Below are 19299 nucleotides of genomic sequence, written 5' to 3'. Positions count from 1 at the left end.
TTGGGGGGAACTCAGGCCCGCCCTCTACTCCGGGTTCCAGCCCAGGGCCCTGTGGACTGCAGCTGTCTAGAGTGCCTCCTGGAACAGCTGCATGACAGCTACAACTCCCTGGGCTACTTCCCCATGGCCTCCTCCAAACACCTTCCTTATTCTCACCACAGGACCTTCCTCCTGGTGTCTGATAACGCTTGTACTCCTCAGTCCTCCAGCAGCACTCTCAACTCCTTGCACCTCTTGCTCCCAGCTCCTCACACTCGCACCACAAACTGAAGTGAGCTCTTTTTAAAACCCAGGTGCCCTGATTAGCCTGCCTTAATTGATTCTAGCAGCTTCTTCTTAATTGGCTCCAGGTGTCCTAATTAGCCTGCCTGTCTTAACTGGTTCTAGCAGGTTCCTGATTACTCTAGTGCAGCCCCTGCTTTGGTCACTCAGGGAACAGAAAACTACTCATCCAGTGACCAGGATATTTGCCCTCGATCAGATTCCTGCACCCCACTGGTCTGGGTCTGTCACAATATAGACATGCAGCCCGTAGCCTCTTCCTAGCTCTCCAAGGCAGGAGCCGTTCAGAGAGCAGCTAGAAACAGAGGCCTCCTGGCCAGATGAGAAGACAACAGCCCTGCGTAATCCATAGCATCATAACTCCTGTGATTGCTTTGGTTACCCTGCCCAGCGCAGAACAGATGCCATAGATGCCATTTGTTTAAACAAGGTGAATTCCCAGGCACTGGGTGCTGTAAGCAAAGACTATACGTAACTGGAGAGAGAAAGGGTTACACTGAGTTGTTGGGACATAAAAATAAGGTCCTGGTTGCTTGCAATGATTTAAAGGTCTCATGGATCCTTCAACCAAGGGGAAGTTAAGGGGTCTTGGAAAATTTAAATATGTTCTAATCCCATTCTGCCTACATTAAAATCCCTCTGGAGCTGTCATTCCAATTGGCATAGTTATTTCATAGGTGTACTGTAGTAGGCCTGTGGGTGGGGGAGGGGTTGAGGTGATTACGATGCTGTATACACTTTCCTCACGTGAGTATTCCACCATCCACCTCATTGACTGCAAGAGAATTGCTCCCATGAGTGACAGAAGCGGGAATTTGCCCGTAGGGCCCAATCCTGTAAACTCTTACTACCAGAGATAGTGCTTAGTACCAAATGTAGTTCCATTGAATTCAGTGGGGCTATGCCCAGTAGTAGGGACTAGATTTAGCCACTTAGCTGCCCCCCTCTTCCCCGTAGGAGTGGTGTAGCTGCACCACCTCAGGGGGTGCTCCAGGAAATCGACTGCCTCATGCTGTCCCGAGCTGCTGAGTCTCACAAGGCAATGTGTGGGAGTTCAAGGAGTTTGGTGGAGATGAGCCAGAATCCCTGTCACAAGCAAGTAACCCATCTCTGCCCCTTGCTGAGCCAATGTATAACTGACCTGACAAACTTCTTTAATTCTTCTTGCTGTCTCACAAACTGATCATTTTGTATTTTCTTTTGCAGCCATCTACAGAACCTGCCTCGTGCTTAACCAGTCCTGCTATTGCTGGAGGGCCAGTCATATCGGATGTTACTGAAGCATCACCACCAAATGTCGTGTCGCTTCAATCTCCTCCAGAGGGTGACAGGTAAAGAACGTTATTGTGATCGTAAACTAAGGGTGTGTCTGTACTTTGGGCTCTGGGTATAATTCCTAGCTCAGGGAGACATACCCACGCTACCTAGTGTGTTAAAAATAGTCTAGCCGTGGCAGCATGACCCATCCAAGACACTAGACACATACTCGGGTGGCTAGCCCCTCTCACCACTGCGGCTGTACTCTCTTTTTAGCACATTAGCTCCATAAAAGCTAGAGTGGGTATGTCTCCTTGAGCTGAGAATTACATACCTCACTCAAAAGCTAGAGACACCCTTAGAACTCTGTGCAAGGACACAAATAACTACATCAGAATATTGTGTAGGCCTAATTCTACTATGGCATATGCATCTCGGTCAATACTACATGCCTCACATATTTACAAAGTGGCTGTGTGTTTTATCTGGTTTGCAACTTGCCATATGTGGGTAATTTTAAAAAACAGGTTGTGACCCTGCATGCGCACAAATTGCAATAATCAGTCGTTGGTTTTGTGCTGGGAGCTACCACACACTTCCTTGAAAAGTTATCCAGAACATTTTACTGATACTTTCTCCTCAAGAAAATGGAAGTCTCAGTCTTAATCAGAGAGTAAGATATCTGGATTTGTTGGTTTTATTTTGAGACAGAGTGAAAAAGAAAGCGAGAGCTTCTATTTGGTTTTGATGAGGAAAAACTAAATGAGGAAGAACTAAACTGAACATCATCCTTATAACCAGAAAATAGAGAAGACTGCCATAAGTGCTCTAGAACTTTTAGGTCAACGTGCAAAGATTCCAGAAAGTTACAACATTCAAATACACAGAGATATTTCAGAGTTAGACTATATAGCTTATCTCTTACTAGTGTCCATTTTAGATATTCAGAGGCTTTATATTACAGTGATGAAATTATAAACTATAATTATGTCCATGCAAACGGAATGGAATGGTGAAAGCTATGTAATCAATCTCTCTAGCTAATAGACAAGGCAGCTACTCTCTAGAAAAGACCTATGCATGTTGATTGAACTGTGCTATCCCTAAAATTAGTTAGAAGCATGTTAAGTGCTCCAGGTAAGATCTGCTCCCTAAAAGCAGTTTTCAGTATATAACAATGCTGCTTATTCTTGAGTGCCATCTACTGGCACTTTATTAATAAACTATCTACATATATAGGGATAGCTCTTTTATAGAGAAGTCTCATAACAAGACTGAGATATAATGAATACATGATGGTGTGGTGCATGATAAAGATTTTATTAGCATGAGCTTTTGATGGGTGCTCGCCATGTGTGATTTCTGCAGACGATCCCAAATTTGTGCTGATGAATCCTTTGTAACATCCCACCCCATCACATATGTCGTACGTGCCAGATGTGTTACAGCAGCAAGTTGTAGAGTCTGATCACTTTTTATCAGTGTTCGTTTTTGTATCCCTCTGCCTGTAGAGCTAATCACCTTAGTTACTGTGAGTCCAGCTGTGCAGGGCTTATAAAAAACTTCTAAAAATGGCACATAGCAGTTTTTTACTCATAAAATGTCACTATTTGAAAGTCTAATGGCTTATATCTTTTAAGGGCTAGAATTGAAGGCTGGTCCCATTGGAAAAGGGGAAATCTTCCATTCCCAATGGGATAACATTTCTGTCTGAGACTTTCAAGGCAGCTATGGGATTTGGATGACCTAGTGGGAATTTTAATGAGAATGGGTGTCTCAATCCTTTAGTCAGTTTTGAAAACCTACACCCCTGTTTCTAATCCTGCAGGGCCGCAAGATAATGAACAGGGCCACTTTTACTTATAGAAAACCTGTCTTTGGGCTGTGTCTGAATCTTGCCCACATCCTGGGCCTCAGACGGGGGTTAGATTGGAGGAAGTTACACAGTAGGGAGGAGAAGAGGGAAATATTTCTCTGGCAGGTTAATTTAAAGAAACAGGGCTATTGTTTGAAGCTTCCCAAGGGGTGGGAATGTTAGACTGAGTGCTGAGGATATGGGCAGAGTGCAGGTGAGGTGGTCCAAAGAGCGTGATAAATAGATGTACCATATGGATGCCACCTTCTCCGCATATGTAAAATACCTGATGGGACATACTCACCTCTGGCATAACTCTGTTGAAGCGAATGGAATTATGCCAGCAGAAAATTTGGCCCAATATGCCTATTTTCAACTATAATAACAATAATAATAATAATTATAATTAATAACAACCTTAATGCAGGACACGCCCTGGAGATTAATGACCCGCTGATGTTAATGACCCTCTCGTGCACCTTGAACCAAGAATTCCTTCTAGCTGGTCCTACATCTCCAGGAAATGTGCTGCACCTTGATCACGCTTGCTTCTAGGTAACATGCAGTAGCAGCAGCATTCCAGATGGGAGGTTAACACAATATCAATAACGCAGCAGACTCCAGCATAATCCAGGATTCCTTTAATCCATTTAGCGGTGTGGTCTCAGTGTCTGATATAGAACTGAAATGTAAAACACACAGTCTCACAGAAAAAGCCACATAGCCAGGGCGGCAGCACTGGTCAGGACCACCAGGGTGGTTGCCCTGTAGTATTTCCCACATGTGTGTGAGGTTAAATGAAATGTCAGTGCCCTTCCCTTGATCTGACAGTTGAAATCTAAGACTTCCCAGTTGGTGTTTTCCTTCTGGCACAGCACGTGTTGCATGCGGTTGTGCCTTTGACAGTTCTTGCTGATTAAAAGAGGCCACCCCATTTTCTCCTGGCAGAGGCAATAAGAAGAGCCATGTGCATGCACAAGAAGGAAAAATCTCTGAGAAAAGCCGGTCCTTATTCCGAAGCCCACTGAAGTCAATGGGAGTCTTTCTACTGACTTCAGTAGGCCCAAAATTAAAATATTAAACTTCGGTGTAGACAGAGTTCATGTGTGCAGCTGGCCACAGTGAGGGATAAACACTGCATGGCAGTTGGATCAAAAACAGAAACAGCCCCTTTGCCACTATTGCCCTTCCTATTCATGCGAATAGCAAAGCCCTTGGGGCACGTATGTGTGAGTGTGGTGCTGAAACTTTTCTTTGGTTCAGGGGAAAATGCCACATGCTGATCAAGGAAGAACCAGTTAGCCCTGGAGTGAAAGCCACATCTGAGCCAGATGTCTCTCTGCCTGGTTGTAGTGCCTGTGCTGAACCCCCTGTGTTACCAGTTGCAATGGTTCAGTCTGTTTTAGAAGGCAAAGGGAGCTGCGGGGCGCCACAGTCTGCAAGTTCACAGCAACCCGAAAGAAGAGGCAGAAGGGCACCTCTAGACAGGTGAGGGGAGGACAGCAGCTATGCACATTCAACTGCATTGCACATGAGGGTTGCCACCTGTCCAGGTTTTCCCAGGATTATCCTGGAAGAACTGTCAGGCAGCTCAATACACACTGCCGGCTGTCCAGTTTGATGGCTCAGGATTATCCCGGGTGTCCTGGTGTTTTTTTGTACCTCAGAGGTAGCAACCCAATTACACGTGGCTTGTGGCTGGCTAACATCATGTCTGCTAATAACATTTGTAGTGATGCAAGTTCCATGCTGCAAAGGGCCTAAGGACCAACGTACAGTGCTAAAACCAGTGGAACATGGCACTGGCTTCACACAGCATGCTGTGCCCATTGTATCCTCTTGTGTCATACTGGGGAATATATCTGATAAGAGATGACAAGAAACCTCCATCAGACACAGGTTTAGCTCACGGGAAGAATGTTTCATTAGCAAAGAGCTGCCAGTTATGTCCTCCTCTTTTTTCCTCCCTTCTCCAGCTCCGTGAACTCATGTGGGTTCTTCCCCCTTCAGTTTGCACTCCTTTCATCTCCTCATCTATCACATTCCTGATGGCCGGGAACATCTCTTCATGCTCTGGCACACAAGTCAATGCTCACAAGTCAATAACTGATCCAACCTAGGTCATTATTCAGGTTATTTCTTTGGATACCATGCTCTCAGCCCATATGTTTTTGGGAAGATCACTTCATCCACTGACTCTTGCCTCAGAGTGTGTTTGTGGGTAGCCACAAGTCTTCAGCCAGAGTGTTTTAATTCCTGACCATCTTTGACTAAAGCTCAAGCCTGTCATGCAAGGGACCAAAGATTTATTCATTGGTCTTTTATCCTTTATTTGGAAGAGATTATTAAAATCTAGGCACTGTTACTCAAAAGTAGTTTTTACATTAAAAATAACTGGGTTTTGAAACACATTTTGAAACAATGACGTGACAAGCCAAATTGTTAATGGGGATGGAGAACAAAGAGCTGTGTGTTAATGAACACAAGAGGTCCAGGTATAGACGAATGCAGTTCTGCTCCTGAACTCTGAAGGATCACTGAGAATCTTGGAGCCACTGCAGATAAATATACTAGGACCTGTAAGATACACAGAGACCGGTACCCTGCTGAGAAGGCATTTTAGCACAACTCTTCCTGGCTCAGCCAGAGGGGACATCCTGCGTAGCTCTCTTGAAAGAGCTGCTGTATATGGTCCATAAGGGTCTCTGGCTTGAATCTCAGCTGTAAGGATGATATGTCAGGAAACACAAAGCATGTCCAACCAGCAGAAGGAGAACTGCCCTGCCTGTCACATCTGACCACCACATGGTAGACAGAGCAGTAAGAAATGAACAGAAAGGCACACGGGTTTTGAGTGAATCTGAGAAGACTTGGGCAGCCCCAGAGAAGAAAGTTCTTACCACATGTTGGGCTGGATGAAAACTCTCATGGGAAAGGGGAAGAGAGAAGGCTAAGTGAATCCCAGTTGTAGCTCGCTGACTTCAGTGGAGCCTCAGAGAGAGAAATCGGACCCACTGCTGCAAACAAGGGTCTACATAAAATCTGATACCTCTGAGGACACTCACCCTGTCCTTGTATTGATCATATTTTAACACATCCTGCCAACTCCATAGTTCCTCTTAATGTATAGTCCCAAATTAGCTCTCAGATAAGGCTGCCATTGGAGATTACATTAGCCACCAATATAAAATCAAGGTTAGAATTTGGCTCAGAATGTTTTCAGTGAAGATGTTTACCCTCTGAAATATCGGTAAAGATTGTAGTATGACTCCACTGCTCAGACCCTAATGATGCATGAGTCTACTCTACAATGTAGATACAATGTACAATGAAGACATTTTAGAGACAAAACTATCCTATCATTCCTCTCAATATTTTTTGCCTGCCACAAAATGGATACCTAACCTAATTATGCCATTTGGTCTATGTGCTTTCTTGCCATGTAGAATGTCCCCTTATTTCAACTCACTACTGGAATTTTGTTCCCTCTTGTAATCTGTTTGGTTCATTTTCCCTCTAATTAGAATATATTGCAGCCTATTTGTCTTCCCTTTTATATGGTATACACATGGGCACACTGACACAAACTAATAATTCAGGCTGTTTTTTTTTTTTTTTTTTCAAAGGTGACCATATAAGGGTTTGGGCATCTGTTTATGGTGGCATCCATGGAAATCTTGTTTATGGCGCCTGCTGACAGGGCAGGAATGGCTGCAAACCTGGAACTTTCTGTATGGTCTCTTATGGAAAAGTCTGATAGAATTTAAGAGAAAATGGTGGGGGGAAACACAATTTTATAGAATTTAATAGAAAATCAAATCCCTGCTATAGAATTCTAAGGGATAATTACAAATGTCTATAAAAAGAACTCATGTTCTTTTACATGTTGTAGGTTTGTAGAGTGATTTCTCTAGAACCCTGTTGATTTTAAACCCTATTGTATTCTACAGAACTTTTGCATAAGGGTTAATAATAATTCATCAGCTATATTCTTATTATTCTTACAAATCATGTTTATTGGTGCCTGGGAGCTGACCGAGAATGGGGCTTCATTCTGGTAGGCCTGTTCAAACACAGACGGTCTCTGCCCTGAAGAGCTTACAATCTAAACAGACAAGACAGGCACTCACGGTGGGGGAAGGAGTAGAAGACACCAGCAGAGTGAACAATTTGATGGTAGCCAATGTCATGTAAATGCCATAATTTTTTTTGAGGGAGAGGATAATTAGGAGGGGGATCATCTAAAGGGGAAGAGAAGATAGGAGGGCAGGTGTGAAGTGAAGCAGTTCCTGATTTTGGCTGCTTTTTACGATTCCCTCCCTAGCAGGGTGTCACTCTTCTGTTAGCTTGTAAAACTCTTTCTATAATGGGCTCTTTCCCTAAATACCATTTAATCACAGGAGTTAAAGCTTCTTGGATCAGATTAACTGAGCCTGCTATAGAAAGGTGTGCAATGTTCCGACTTCAGATCTAGAGGGGATCCATCCGGGGGGAGGGGGAGGAGGGGAGAGAGGTATAACCACCTGCTCCTCCCTCAGAATTTCCTCCAGGGAGGATAGCTTTAATTCTGCCAGAGACTCTATAGGAGCCCAGTCTTTGGGAGCCCCGGAGAAGATGTGACCAATTAATATATTCCCAGACACATGGGCCCCTTAGAAGGCATACAGCAGGCTCCACTGCTTAGTGTCACAATAGTCTTCTCCCCATTCTGGTGGGTCATGCTCCTGGGGTTAGTCCATAAAAGCTCGTATAACCTAGGGCTGAGTATGGCCCGTAGGGTTGCCAGGTAAAATTTGGGCACGTGCTTTACCTTGGGAAGTTAATAAATTGTATTTTCTATATAAACGTGTCTATTTCCTATCGATGACACATTTTCCTTTTCTCTTTCCTCAGAACAGAAATTTCGGACCCAATGGATGGCACGGAGTTGAGTTTAGAAGGCCTGCAGCTGCTGCTGAGAAGCCAGCAGTATAATCTGGAACCTGCCAGCGTTTTGGATGTGAGTGTTAAGAGCACACTTTTGGGTGTGACGATCACTTGGATCGTTCCTAGAAAAACTGTGAACAATGTAGCATATGCTTGTGCAACATCTACTGGCATCTTCTTGATTAACTATCTAGGTATGTACAGACATCTCCTCTGTAGAGTATTCTCGTAACAGTAAGTTTGAGCAGCTTCAGACTTTGTCAGGCATTTTTATTTCTTGTGAAGGCAAATATACTTAGGTCTTATACCCTGGGATCACACAACACAATCCATTCGGCTAAGACAAGGTGATAAGATCTAAAATAGTTTTAACACTCTCACTCTTACATAAAAATAGTTTTAATACTATTCTCTAGTAGTCCAGTTAATATTTTTCATAGTATTCTGCATCCTGTATGGTCCCACCTCGTCCAATTAGATTATGTTTGGACCTATTACATCTTCACCTTTTCTTCTAGTTCTTAGAAGTGCTGCTGAGGCCATGTTATCCCTACCAAGGTCTTCACCTGTCTGGAACTCCTGGGACATTTTTAATTGCAAATTGGCAATTAGGTTTCATCCATACCTTGTATATTTTGTTTTATACCAGTGTTCAAATAGCTCCATATATAGGGAAGAGTTGATCTCTTAGATGCTTCATATTTATCCTTATAATAAACATGTTTGGATAATTAAGAATGGAGATCAAAATAGGACACCTTTATTCTCTCAGGGCCAAATCTTGAGAGGTGATAGAACCTTTCCATTAAAATCCTTTGATTTTAATGGAAAGATTCAGTGATCATTGTTTATTCTTCTTATTGTTCCTTGGTAGGAGTTTTTCTGCTAATAATACAACTTCTTTCTTCTCTCTCTGAGTGAATCAGAACGTAGTATTAATGGCCTGATTTTCAAAAGAGCTTAGCATCCTAAATTGAGTGTCACATTGGGAGCAGCTGAATGCTAGCCTCTTCTGAAAATCTTGCCCTAAACTACAAAGTCTTAGGACAGTCCTTCAGAAAAGAATATGAATCATAAAGCCATTGTAGAATCCTTTTACTTTTTACCAGGAAAATAAATGTCTCATTTCCAATAGGTCTTTAATCCAAATCTTTCAGTGAGTGAGTGGAATCTGACTGACATGGAAGCCAATTTTTCACCGGTAAGGGATGCGTATTTGTGTCTGTATGAAAACAATACTATAGATATGAAACAGCGTTTCTTGTGAACAGAGCTGGTACATTAGTGGAGAATGAATAATTGTTTTATGGGGAGGAGGAGGAGAATTTTCCAGTGGGTAAGCATTCACCAGGGATGAAACTGAGAGCACCAATACTCTTCACATGTGATCCAAAATAGACTTGGACCTCTATTTCCCACTCAAAAGAAATCTGAGCTTATTTGGAGGACTGGTTGGGATAATGAAAATGCAATGTGCTAGAATCTGAGTTGCCTTTTATATGGTCTTCAGTTGAAACCAGCTGCCCAAGTACCAGTCTTTCTGTTGACCCTTCACCCCTGTTAATTAACTTTTAGTTTGGAAAACTGATTTAATTACAACATATTCTAAAAGGAAGAAAAATAATATCTCAAATGCATATAGTGCCATGTGTGTGAAAGTGCTTCACAAAATATATGTGTGAAATGTAGCCCTCCCTGCGGTGTAATAATGCCATTGTTTAAAAGCACACAGCCACGTAACACAACCATTTAGGAAAGAAAATGAAGAGTATATATACAGTTGAAACTGTGGGGGAATGTGATTAGGCAGGGTGAGACTGGAATTTGACATTGGGGCTAATATCAGTAAAGTAATATTACACACAGATGGAAATGTAACAGTCAGAGGATGTTGGGTTTCACTACTGGGGTTTCTTCTCTTAACTTGAGACCAGGGGCAGCATTTCAGAGCTACAATATCACCCTCCAGACAAGTTTTATCTGCAGAGTTGCAAGTCAGGTTGTTTTGTCTCCTCAGAGGGCCAGAGGGCAGGATTTCGCTCCTCTGTGTCAGTGCTGCTAAGGCGGCAATATTCCATCATTATAACATCAACATCGTTGGCTGGCTTTTGTTTTTTCTTTCATAATTGACCATTTTCTGAGGTAAATTTTTTCCCCCTGGCTGTCAGGAGGGAAATAGAGCCTCTGGAGGCCCAGTTGGTAATGCAAAGGCTCAACAGGAGTGGGAGCTTGCTTTCAAAATGGAGGACTCTGTATAAGAGCAAAGACCAACAGCTACTCCTAGGTTGCTTTCTCCATTCAGCCAAACGCAGAAGAAGGCTGTGTACTTAGTAATTCAATCCTTCAGCTCAACCGGATTTTCCAGTACCTCAGGCAGCCTCCTACGGTGACGCCCTGAGCGTACAAAAGAGCATATAGTCATATAACCAGCTTTATGGCCAGAGTGACAGTGCAAGCAAGTACAAAATCTACTCAAAGCACCTTCAAGCACATAGAAGAGATCCGGGGATACATCAACCTCCCCCCAATCTACTGTTCTGTGGGTTGCTGAGCAGTGAAGTCAGTAGGAGTTAACAGGGCATTATTCACCTCCCAGGATGGCTCCAAAAGAGAAGAAATTCAAAGTTAGGCCTCCAACAACTTTAACTCTTCTCTTGGCACCTTCCAGCCTCGCAACTTAGAAAATGTGAGAGGACTCTTGGAATTGTTTGTTTTTTTGTTAAGTTAGAAATTTGAAAAACCTCTGTTTGATGGCATGTTGTATTTGGCTTTAGATAAGGACCCTTAGTTAGATGGTATAGTGTGATTAAGAGATGTTATCTTAGCAGCTGGCTCTATGAACCCAGCTAGTCACGCTTGGTTGCACAGGAATTTTAACCCCTCATTTTTCACCTTCCAAAGTTAGCCTGAAAAGAGTGGGATTGGGCAAGGTAATCCCACTTTCCCACCCCAATTGGCTGTAAGTAGCAATCACAGGTTGGCCCCATGTTCCACATGGAATAGAGAGGCAGAGGAGAGAGAAAGCAACCACAGGTAATTTTTTTATTTAAAGCTTCCCCAAGGACATCTCATATTTGGTGCTGGGTAGCTCTCCAGGTGCGGAAGCCAAATCTGAGATAACCTAAGGTTTACGTAGACTGGAGCATGGCAATTTACTAACAATTCCTCTTGTGTTGCTTATTAGAACAGAGGCCAGCCCAATGGACTAGGAGGACAGTGATGATAAATTCTATTACTGGTATAAATACTATGTGTTATCATTTGCTATATGAATAAAGCACTGATCTTCACAAACAGCCTAGTTCTAACCATCTCCCTGTCTTTGTATAATTGTACATTGTAGTTTGTATTTTTGCATCAAGATGCAGCAACTCACAGTGGATCTGGAGAAGAATGTAAATGAGCCGTCTCCCAAAGTGTTAAATCCTCACTTTAACACCACCTGCTCAGGTACCAGCGAGAGCTGTTCATGCAAACATAGGCATGGGAATTCAGTAATGAAACTAATGGTTAAGCATTTTTAATGGCTAGATGAAATGTCCAGTACTGATCCTTTAGCAGACCAGAGGCTTGTTATAGTAGTGCAACTTTTGTGTTTCAGTTTAGTGATTATTACTCAATGATCTTTTTAAGAGTAACTGTTTAAGATAGCTTCAGTATGGAGCAGGCTGTATTGGAGATGTGCCAAGATTTAAATATGACCAACCTCTAGCTATTCCCGCTAACATCTATGGTGAGACGAGATGGGTGAAGTAATATCTTTTATTGGACCAACTGAAGAAGAGCTCTGTGTAAGCTTCTCTCTCTCACCAACAGAATTTGGTCCAGTAAAAGATATTACCCATCTTGTCACTCTAGTATCCTGGAATCAACAGGGCTACAGTAACACTGCAAACATCTATGGTGTCTGTCAGAAAGTAGCCAGTCTCCTTTTGATTGTTCATTGCCATCTAATTGCTATGTGGTGACCTAGGTGAAATATTGATAGTCTCAATCTCCCTTGTCCTCTTGATCTACTAGAGATATGTCCCTATTTTTAAAATAAATACCACTCATTTAAACCCTTGTTAGCAGTCTCAGCAGAGAGGCCAACGTCTGAATGGGTATGGAAATTAAGTTCTGTTTTACCCCTGGAGCTGGTCTTTCCAGACTATGATTGAGTCACATTGGTTCAGCAGTGTCACAATGCTTGCATTACTGCTGTCTGTGCTGTACCATTTCTTTCTATCATAGGACTTGTCTGCCTGGGCAAGTATATTGATATAATTATACCAGTATAACCCCCTCATGTGGACACTCATATTCTGGAATTAGAGTGGCGTTTTTTTCAATTTAGTTTAAATTCCTTCCCTAATATCATAAGTTAAACCAAAGTAAAGGCACTCTTCGAACAGAATTGGTGTCCATATAGAGCAGCTATACCAGTATAACTATATTGGTTTAAATTCACACCTTATGTTATATTGAAAAATCTTCCCCGAGTAAACAAGGCCTTACGCTCTGTCTAGAGTAGAAAGAGGTTTTTAAAATGTGTTTAAAACACCACTTAGGACCTAGTGTAGACAGGGTTTTAAAAATGTATTAGCTGGTCAGCCATGACCCCATGCTAGGTGCCCAGTGGTGCGTGAAATATGTTAATTGAAATACGTTAGCTAGGACGTATTAAATCCGTCTGTTCCCCTGCTCTAAACAGAGCCTTCCGATTTTCTGGTAATGCCCCCCACCATGTATCAAAGCGGTTGGGTATAGACCAGTGACTTTAGTCTCAGCCGAGGAGCTTCCATGAGCAAAAAATTCATTAAAAAACAGATGTATTGAAGACCGAATTCCTTGGCACTGTAGGTGATATTGCATGAAACATGCATGTCTGTACTGGTAAGGCCTGGTGATTCTAGTCTCTTCTTTGCAAGGTCCTTATTGTACAGGTAGCAGTGTGAGGATAGTAGGGGTGAAATAAGGGAGAAATTGGAACTCGTGGGTGCCTCCAATGATGGAGGTGGAAAAAAGCTAAGAGCACATGTATAAGTGGGGGAGAGGAGCTGTTCTTACCCAGTCCTCAAAGGCCTCAGGCCATTTGCCTCTTTTTCCATTTCCTTATTCCCACACATCTCAGCTATTGAAGTATGACCCAAAGTCAGCTGAAGCCAATGGAAAGACTCCCACTGACTTTAATGGGCTTTTGGGCTGTCCCAGTTCCAGTCCTGAAAGTTTCCAAGCACTTCCGGCAAAGTCCTGAACTCCCTCAATTCCTATTGGAATTCAACACTTCCTAGGATCCAGCGCTTAGCTAATAAAGACCAGTAGTTTGCCTGTCGGTAACCATGTTTTCCATTTTCTATCTGCATTCCTAGGGAAAGATGTCATTCTTGAATGCACCCAGCAGTTTCCCATTGAGTGTGAAGCAGGCTTCGGGAGCAACATTGTAAACCTACCTGAAAGTTCAGCTCTTTATATTCCATCTGAAAATATGGCTTCCTATCTGTCCTCTGTGGGTCTCCAAGGAGATATCCCATTAAACCTGAACTCTCCAACTGAAAGTAACTAGTGATCTATTTAGCTTTACAAGACAATTGTGCCTTTTACTCCCTTACAAAACATCTACAGTTTTGAATGTAAAGAAACAACAGTGACTTAGAAACACACAAAAGAGTGGTTGCTTTTTTTTTTTTTTTTTTTTTGAATTGATGGAAAACTCAGCCACCATAACTGTTTGCACTGCCCAATGTTTTCCAGTGTTTACCCAAGACAAATTTTACAATGGGCAGTCTTCTTCCAAGCAACAAACTGCAATCATTGCTCACTCCCGTGGGGAGCAAGGGTTTGTTATTTCCTTTACTCACAAAAGCAGATAATCTTCTTCATTTTTTATACTCTGTAAGAAAAGCGTCTAAGATTTTAACAGTAGAGTAAATGATAAAACTATGTCATGGACATTGAAAAATAAATCCGCACTGGCTAATTTAATATAAAGACAGATGCATGGATTCCAATGGAGCAGCAAAGAGCAGTGTGTATATGCATGGGGCCTTGTGAATGCCTAGTTACAGGAAATCAGTCCTGCAACTGGTCCACCCCCTAAAAGTGTTTTCTTTTTTACCCATTTCCTTCTTTTGATTTGATGAGATATACTCGTATCTCTCCCTTATCCTCACAGTTTAAGCAGGATATCCTGAATTTTCACATCCCTCAGTTGATGTCAATCTGTGCAGGAGATAGTACTTTTTCTGAAGGCCCATCCTAGATTGTGAAAGAAACTCCCATAGAAACTAAGGACCATCATAAACCATCTTCCGTTCCAAGTGCAAGATGCACTTCTTTGACCTGCCTTCTCCAACATCAGCACTGAGCAGCATGGACATTTAATTTTTTTTTTTAAAACCTACCAAACCACAACACTCCACTGCACACAGAATTCTCCCCCTGGGAAGAGGATGAGACAGAATGAACCAGATGTAACAGATGTTAGTCACATCTCTTAATGCAATTCTGGAAGGCGCTCAGATACTACTGTGATGAGAGCAGTATAATAACCTATATAGAATAATAGATAAAATAGGACAAAGGGCTGGATATAATTTTGGTTTTCAGTGGCGTTTCAATACCTTGCATGCTTATCCAGTCTAATCTGCTGTGTGTTCGCATTGACCTGGAGGTTATTCTGAGTCCCCTGAATAAGATTTTGCTAGCCTGTTGTTTTATTCAAATACGCAAATGAGAGGACCCAGATTTCTTTAATGGGATCCTGATTGAGTGAGACTTTCAGTGTAAATACCTGTTGCGGGGGAGGAGGGCTGAGAGGTACAGTGTACTCTGCCCACTAGCTTTTCTTCTATTCTTTGTCCAACCTAAACCAGCCTCCAAACCTTGAATCAACCTTCTCTTTCGTGTGGTTTCTGAAGACTAAGTTTCTCAACAAAGCAGAGCTTTGTTTTTCATACTGTAGTTCTAGTGTTACACAAGGGATTTAGTATGGAGAATCGGAAATTTACTGTGTATCAGATATTTCAGAATTTTCTAAATAAGTTGCATTTCCCTAGAGGAATTACTGACCCAAATATCTAGTAATTCAGACCTAACTTAGGCCTTCAAGCTGAAACAGAAAGGAAAGGCATAAGCCATGCCAATGTCAAATGAAAGAAGAACCCTGCCTACTCTTACTGCCATGACGATTCATGGTACCGAACCATGTGTCTGAGCAATTTGAATGGTCAGGTGGAATCCATCCCAAAATATTTATTGAGATAAAGTATAACTGCTGTCAAATTCTCCTTAATGGGAAAAACATCCCAAATTTTAAACGGACTTCCCCTCAGAGCCATTTCCTCCATCGATTTATCAATAAATAAAGAGCTCAAGAGTTGAGAAACATTGTGCTGGTTAACAAAATTTTGGCCATCTAACTTAATAGTGTGGGTGCTACCATTGTGAGTTTCACTGAGTACCTCTATCCACTCCCCACAAGGTACAGTCCTTTAAGAAATGGTGATGTAGCAGCATTTCCATAAATTCCATCTGGTATTTCTGTGCTTGTGACTCAGGGAAGCCCATGGCAGTCCCCACTGGTTTGGTATTTAGAAAATATACCCAGTTGGACCAGGTATGATTCATTTATACTGAGAAGTAAAGATGGTTCTTTGATTATCTGTGTCTCATTTTCAGCAATGAACTGAGCTGAAATTTATTGAGTTGATTTTTATTCCGTTTACTTATTTTCTTTTATTAGAAAACTTAAAATTGGCTGGAAGCTTGTTCCACCTGACAAACTGACGGTTCCTTATTCAAGGACTATTTAATCGCCTGGATCTTTACATACAACTTCCATTGAAATTGGTCTTTGTGTGTGTGGAAGTCTAAAGCCCTTATTCAGTGAAGTAATTAAGCACATGCTTGATTTAAACCACCTGAGTAATCCCAATGAAGTTGATGGGATATCACATGCTTAAAGTTAGGCACGTGCTTAAGTACCTTTCTGAATCAGAATCCATTCGTGGTAGGAAAATGAACCATATTAGGATAGCTACTTGCAAATAGGAATAGACTAAACACAATCCAAAAGAATGAGCAATTCCAAACAAGCTCTTATATAAACAGTTAGATTCTAGCCTTCATACTGCCAAACATTATACTGCGACCACTGCCAGCTGCTACTCTGGGAAGAGTCCCTCTTTTTCTTTAGACCTCTTGTTCTATTCTAGGCATTAGATTGGAAATTCATGGTAGAAAGGAAACCCTAGGAACATTTTTCTGAAATCTCCCCTGCAAGGAAGTGTGACTGTATTTCCTGGCTTTTTACACTTTGTTAATTTTACTTGAAGTTGATGCATTGAGACTGCATTTTTGCACTATGCTGTACATTTGTAAAGTTTTACAGAGAACACTAATTAAATACATTTCCTTTTTCTCATTTAGTCCTGCTTTGGCATCTCTCCATTCCCCATTCCCTCTTCATTTATAAGTGGTAATGAGTTCCTATTTCAAGGGGCTTGCGTGTGGGATAGGACCAACTGCACTGAAGTCTAATTGTTATTTTCCAAACAGACAATTGGCTCCACAAATCTTTAAATAATAAATAAATGAGAAAAGAATATTAACACAAAGCTAGTAAATCTGGACGAATTTTTCAAACTAATCTTTCGAAGCCTTATCTTTCGAAGCCTTATACATGTGCTTAACTTTATGCACTGTGAATAGGTCCATTAAAGTGAAAATCAGTGTCTAAATCTGTTTAGTTACCTAAAGAACAAAAAACAGCCACATTTAAACAAACACTTTTTTTTGTGGAAACATTCCAGTTGCTTCAAAATACTTCACTTTTCAAAAAATTATGACAAAATCTTTTAGGGAATCATTTTTAGAGGGAGGGTTGTTTTTTGGTTCATTTATCATTAGTAGATTTTTGTTTTTTGGGGGGGAGTGTTTTGTTTTGTTTTTTGCACTGATAATTTTGATTAGTCAGTTTAGTCACATGGTGGGATTTTTTTGTGCAGCAATATTTTTCTAAAAATTCTAATTTTGATTAAACAATTTTATGCAAAATTCAAAAAAATGGACTGTTATAAAACATGATGAATTTTGCTGAAATTCACATGAATAACTTTTGTAGTTTTTAACCAGCTCTATCCCAGTAGGATTTTTTTAGACTAAATTTTTCTCATCTTCCCATTTTCTCTTCTATTTGATATTCACAGTCAACACCTTTTACTGTGATGGTGTGGCGGGAAGATGGGAAATAATACTTATTAGTAAAGGAATATCCCACTTGAAAAAAGGCCTACTGCCTGTGAGGCTTGACCAATAGATGGCACACTAGTTGGGGCTGTTGCTTTGCTTAGTCATAGAGTTTAAGGTCAGAAGGGACCACCAAATCATCCAATCTGACCTCTCATGTATCACAGACCACCAACACCACCCAACACTCACATCCTAAATCCAACATTGAAAATTAGACCAACGTCCTTCATCCTCCCCGGTGTTTACTCCCTCCCTCCACTCCCCCAATTTCTTTATAGAAAGTAATCATATCCTCTCTGTCTTCTTTTTGCTAGACGAAATAAGCCAAGCTCTTCTAGTCTCCTGTCATAAGATACGCACTCTATTCTCCTGATCATCCTACTAACTCTTCTCTGCACCTAGTCCAGTTTGAATTCATGTTTCTTGAACACAGGTGCTCAGAACTGTACACAGTATTCCAGATGAAGTCTTGTACAATGGGATTAATACTTCCTCTCTCTCTAATGGAAATGCCTTGCCTGATGCATCCTAGGATTGCCTTTTTTGCAGCCACATCACATTGGTGGTTCATGCCTCCTTATCATCCTGCAATCGACCAACATACCTAGTTCTTTCTCCTCCTCTGTCACTTACAACTGATAAGCCCCCAGCTTGTAGTAGAAATTCTTATTATTAGACCCTAAAAACCCTTACACTTTGTACTATTGAATTTCATTCCATTTCTTTTGCTCCCATCTTCAAGATCATCCAGATCTTCCTGTACAATATTCAGATCCTCCTCTGTATTGACGATGCCTCCCAACTTTGTATCATCAGTAAATTTCATTAGCGCGCTCTTACTTTTTGTGCCAATGATATTAATAAAACTATTGAACAAGATTGGTCCCAGGACCAATTCTTTAGGAACTCCTCTAGTAATCTTCCTCCAGTCTGATATTCACCTTTCAGCAAAACCTGTTGCCGTCTCTCCTTTTGTAGTTCCTCATTCATCTTACAATTCTTGTACTAAGCCCTATCTTATCTAATTTAACTAATAATTTCCCATATGGTACTGTGTCAAATGCTTTACTGAAATCCAAGTATATCAGGTCTACCACATTTCTCTTATCTAAAGAAATCAGTTATTTTCTCAAAGAAGGAAATCAGGTTAGTCTGGCACAATCTACCTTTGATAAACCTATATTGCATTACATCCCCTTTTCCGTTTACCTCCATGAATTTAATTATTCTTTTCTTCATAATGTGTTCCAAAGTCTTGCATACTACTGAAGTTAGACTAACAGGTCTGTAATTGCCAAGATCCCCTTTTTCCCCCTTTTCTTAAATATAGGTATGATGTTAGCCATTCTTTGGTCATATGGTACTACACCCAAATACATTGATATATTAAAAGTCCTTGCTACTGGACTAGCAATCTCATGTGCCAGTTCCTTCAGTATTCTGAGATGGAAATTATCCATTCCCCCCGATTTGAGCATATTAAGATCTTTGAGTTTACTTCCACCTCACGTGATAATTTCCATTATTATACATTCATTTCCATCAGCCATCCTGCCTTCATGCCCTTGTTCCATATTACCATTCTTACTAACAATCAAATCAAAGTATTCATTTCATTTTGGGGCCAGATTATATGCTGATCATATGCAGCTCTCCTTTCCAGCAGCCTCTCTTCACCCCAAAGTCATGTTACAATATAGATCTTTACTCTGACAATTATAGTACATAGTGAGTCCTCGATATGTTTC

General features: G+C 41.2%; 1 protein-coding gene across 1 annotated transcript in view; it reads left to right on the top strand.

The window, feature by feature from the left end:
- HSF4 (heat shock transcription factor 4) overlaps positions 1–16701 on the top strand; it is a 34798-nt gene extending 18097 nt beyond the window's left edge. The window contains exons 8-13 of the mRNA XM_034788098.1: positions 1489–1613; positions 4658–4882; positions 8288–8393; positions 9456–9521; positions 11683–11770; positions 13672–16701. Of these exons, the coding sequence (XP_034643989.1) occupies positions 1489–1613; positions 4658–4882; positions 8288–8393; positions 9456–9521; positions 11683–11770; positions 13672–13865 (804 nt within the window). The 3' untranslated portion in view covers positions 13866–16701. The remainder of the gene's footprint in view (positions 1–1488; positions 1614–4657; positions 4883–8287; positions 8394–9455; positions 9522–11682; positions 11771–13671) is intronic.
- Positions 16702–19299: the final 2598 nt, after the last annotated feature.

The sequence above is a fragment of the Trachemys scripta genome, chromosome 13, assembly GCF_013100865.1.
Source record: "Trachemys scripta elegans isolate TJP31775 chromosome 13, CAS_Tse_1.0, whole genome shotgun sequence".
NCBI classification, from domain to species: Eukaryota; Metazoa; Chordata; order Testudines; family Emydidae; genus Trachemys; species Trachemys scripta.
Note: the sequence above shows the minus strand (reverse complement) of the source record. Positions and strands in the feature narration are given on the sequence as shown.